This window comes from Charadrius vociferus, unplaced genomic scaffold (genome assembly GCF_000708025.1).
Source record: "Charadrius vociferus isolate BGI_N301 unplaced genomic scaffold, ASM70802v2 scaffold51, whole genome shotgun sequence".
NCBI classification, from domain to species: domain Eukaryota; kingdom Metazoa; phylum Chordata; class Aves; order Charadriiformes; family Charadriidae; genus Charadrius; species Charadrius vociferus.
The window spans coordinates 3,106,638-3,109,646 of record NW_009646939.1 but is presented as its reverse complement, the minus strand read 5'-3'; the positions used below and the strand labels follow the sequence as shown (position 1 = coordinate 3,109,646).

The 3,009-nt window shown below is 42.5% G+C and overlaps 1 protein-coding gene across 1 annotated transcript in view; it reads left to right on the top strand.

Moving 5' to 3' along the window:
- The first annotated feature begins 39 nt into the window (after window positions 1-39).
- The window catches only part of CCK (cholecystokinin), a 6,307-nt gene continuing 3,337 nt past the window's right edge, over window positions 40-3,009 (top strand). The window contains exons 1-2 of the mRNA XM_009894987.1: window positions 40-108; window positions 1,665-1,922. Coding sequence (XP_009893289.1) covers window positions 1,667-1,922 — 256 coding nt within the window. The 5' untranslated portion in view covers window positions 40-108; window positions 1,665-1,666. The remainder of the gene's footprint in view (window positions 109-1,664; window positions 1,923-3,009) is intronic.

Below are 3,009 nucleotides of genomic sequence, written 5' to 3'. Positions count from 1 at the left end.
TATTTAAGGGGCCGAGGCTGAGTCGCCCCTAAGTTCCCTCCTTGCCTGAGCACACAAGCGGGCCTCGCTCCCTCCTCGGGTCCGACCACGGGAAGGCGCAGCGGAAAGGTAGGAAGGACCCGTCACCCCTCCTCTGACTGCATCTCTGCTCGTAGGGGGACGACACGGGATGGGGGCGTCTGGCGCCTACCTGTGCGGCGGCTCTGAAGGCATCCCGCCGTTTGCTGGAGGAAACGCACCCGGCTCCGGCGGGGGAAGAGGAATTCGGGCTGCTCCCCACGGGGAGAGGGGTGCCGGAGGGTCGGGTGGGTCGGTCGGTCTCCCAGCGCGGGGCGAGGGTTTGCGGGAGCTGCGGGCTGCCCGGCGGCGTGCCGCCCGCTGCGCCCCCCGCGGGGCGGGGAGGGGGAGCGCTGGAGCAATCTGCGAAAGAAACGACTACCGGCGGCGGTGAGATTTTGTGTTTGGAATCGTTAGAATGTACATGAATATATATATATGCGCGTAAAAAAAATACAGATCTGTTGAAAATATATCTTTATGGAAAGGATGCAACACACCTTTGGTTTCTAAGTACCAAAAACCTGCATGGGTACACCGCTAACAACCATGCTGGAGAGACATTTTGGCATTTTTCATTCAGCCCCTAAGAATACTAAAAGAACATATTTCATGCGTTGCAAATGTTTTCGTTCTAGTGTATGTGGTGGGCAAATAAACTTAATTTTCTCCTCTTTTAAAATTAAAATGTTCGGTATACTGTTTAAAAACTTAAACGATTCAAAAATTCTCACATAGATGAGATAATTCATGTATTCATAACAGAAAATTACCCCTATAGCATTAAGTACGAGGTACCTTGTTTTTCCTAAAAACAGAGTAATTTCTGTGTTTCCAGAAAAATACTATTTCAGCTTATATGAGCAAACAATCTAGTCAAATGACATTGTTTTGTCTCATACTTTTTTTTAAAAAGCAGTAAAAAATTTTGTTACACTTGAATTCTTTGTTTTATATAAAGAATAATATTGTTAAGTTGCACATTGTTTCTTACAGCTTTTAACTAAACAGCTTTTAGGACCTCAGCTTTTAGATCAAATGCTTGGGGGAGAGGGGTGTTAGATTTTGTTTTTTCTTTCCTTAGTACAAGTTTTGGCTTGTTCTTTCTGTGTTTGATGAGATGAAACCTCTTGAAAGAGGTTCAAACCAACGAAGGATTGATAGAGTAAAGGCTCTTTGTAGAACTTGTCAAAACTGAGTATTTGTAATAACAGCAGGTTTTCATACAACAGCAAAATACTGTAGTGTTTGAATCCTGAGTTTTTTCACAGAGCTGGATTCATCTCCCTTAAGATTTAATGAAATACCTCTTCCAAAAAAGAAAAGCAAATAAGAATTGAGTAGATCTGGGAGACATAGCACATACTACAGTGAATTAATTTTACTCCTTCCATTGTATCTTCTTCTTATCAAGGGGTTATTTAACTATTCACATACATGTTTTCCAACTTAAGACAGATCCCACAGCTACCTGCATTAAAAAAAAAGCCCAGCACAACCCTAGTTTGCTCAGAAACCAGCACCCCCAATGGAAGATGGATGTAGGGACAACATACAATGTAGTAAATTTGGTCATTTTAACATCCTATCATTCCTTTTCTCTCCAGCAATGTACGGCGGTATATGCATCTGCGTGTTCCTTGCTGTGCTCTCAGTGAGCTCTTTCGGACAGCAAACTGTGGGCTCGCACAATGGGAATCCACTGGCTGCTGAGCTCGAGCAGAGCTTGACAGAACATCACCGGCACATCCGCGCCCCTTCGTCTGCTGGTCCGCTGAAATCTGTGTCACGGCTGGATGGAAGCATTGACCAGAGAGCAAACATCGGTGCTTTGTTGGCCAAGTATCTCCAGCAAGCCAGAAAAGGTACTGGTTATGGCTTACTTACTGTGCTACTTCTGTGTCAGTGGAATTTCTCGCAGCGATACCTAGATGTTAAGATAACCCTGTCATCATCTAGCATGAGTTCCTACAGAAGACAGGACGTAGATTTTGTCTGGTTATTCCTGAAGTAGAGAGCATTCTCTTATTTACTGCCAAACTCTTCCAAAAAATATTTGTACGTAGCAGCCACTGACTGAGAGCTGTGTACAGGTAACTGAAGAAAATGTAACCTACCTGTCAGGTCATAGTTCAGCTTTTATTTTTAACTTGCTGTTTTCAGAGCCTTATAATTATTTTGGTATTATTTTCAGCATGTTGTTTGTCAGATAAAATACAGTATTTGCATTTTCTTCAAACTTTCATTTAGTTAACCTGCTCCCTCCCTTTTTCGAAGTTAGAAGAGTGGGAAAAGTTTTCTGAGGCTAAATAAAGACCAAATGGCTAACCTCATCTCAGCCAAAAATACCTGTACCAGGGAAATTTCCTGAGTATTGGATTTTCCATGTATTTGTTCCTAGAGGAAGTTACAAAAGTGGGAAAGCTTTTGCAAGATCAGAACTCACATTTATAAACACAATAAGTAAAAGCAGTGACAAGTAAAAGCATATATGCTTCAAAACATGTTAATTCCTGTTAGGTTTTCAGTCACAAGCAGCCTTGGAACACAATCTTGCAGTTATTTAAAACCTCCATGGCGCTGCGTTTGTAACAAGGGTGTGAAGCACCAGTAGAGTAGTGGAATTAAAGGCCTTCATTCTTATCATGTGGTTTATCACTGGAGGAAACAATTGTATTCTATACATGAGCTAGCAAGAGAAAGAGTAAAGGTGTCACTGTTACAGCATATGTTTTACATAGACACAAACACGTCGTGTCTGTGCTACCAGTAAAAATGAAGGATCAAAATAATTTCCCGCTGAAACTCACCCCCAAGAAAACATTTTTCCTTCTCAACTGTCTCATCTCTGTATTGCTTTGTATCTCAGTGGATTAACACCATGGGCAGCCTCATTGCTGTGGCCTTTTGACTGCCAACCTCAGAAAAAGCCACTACACAAATCTTGTTTAC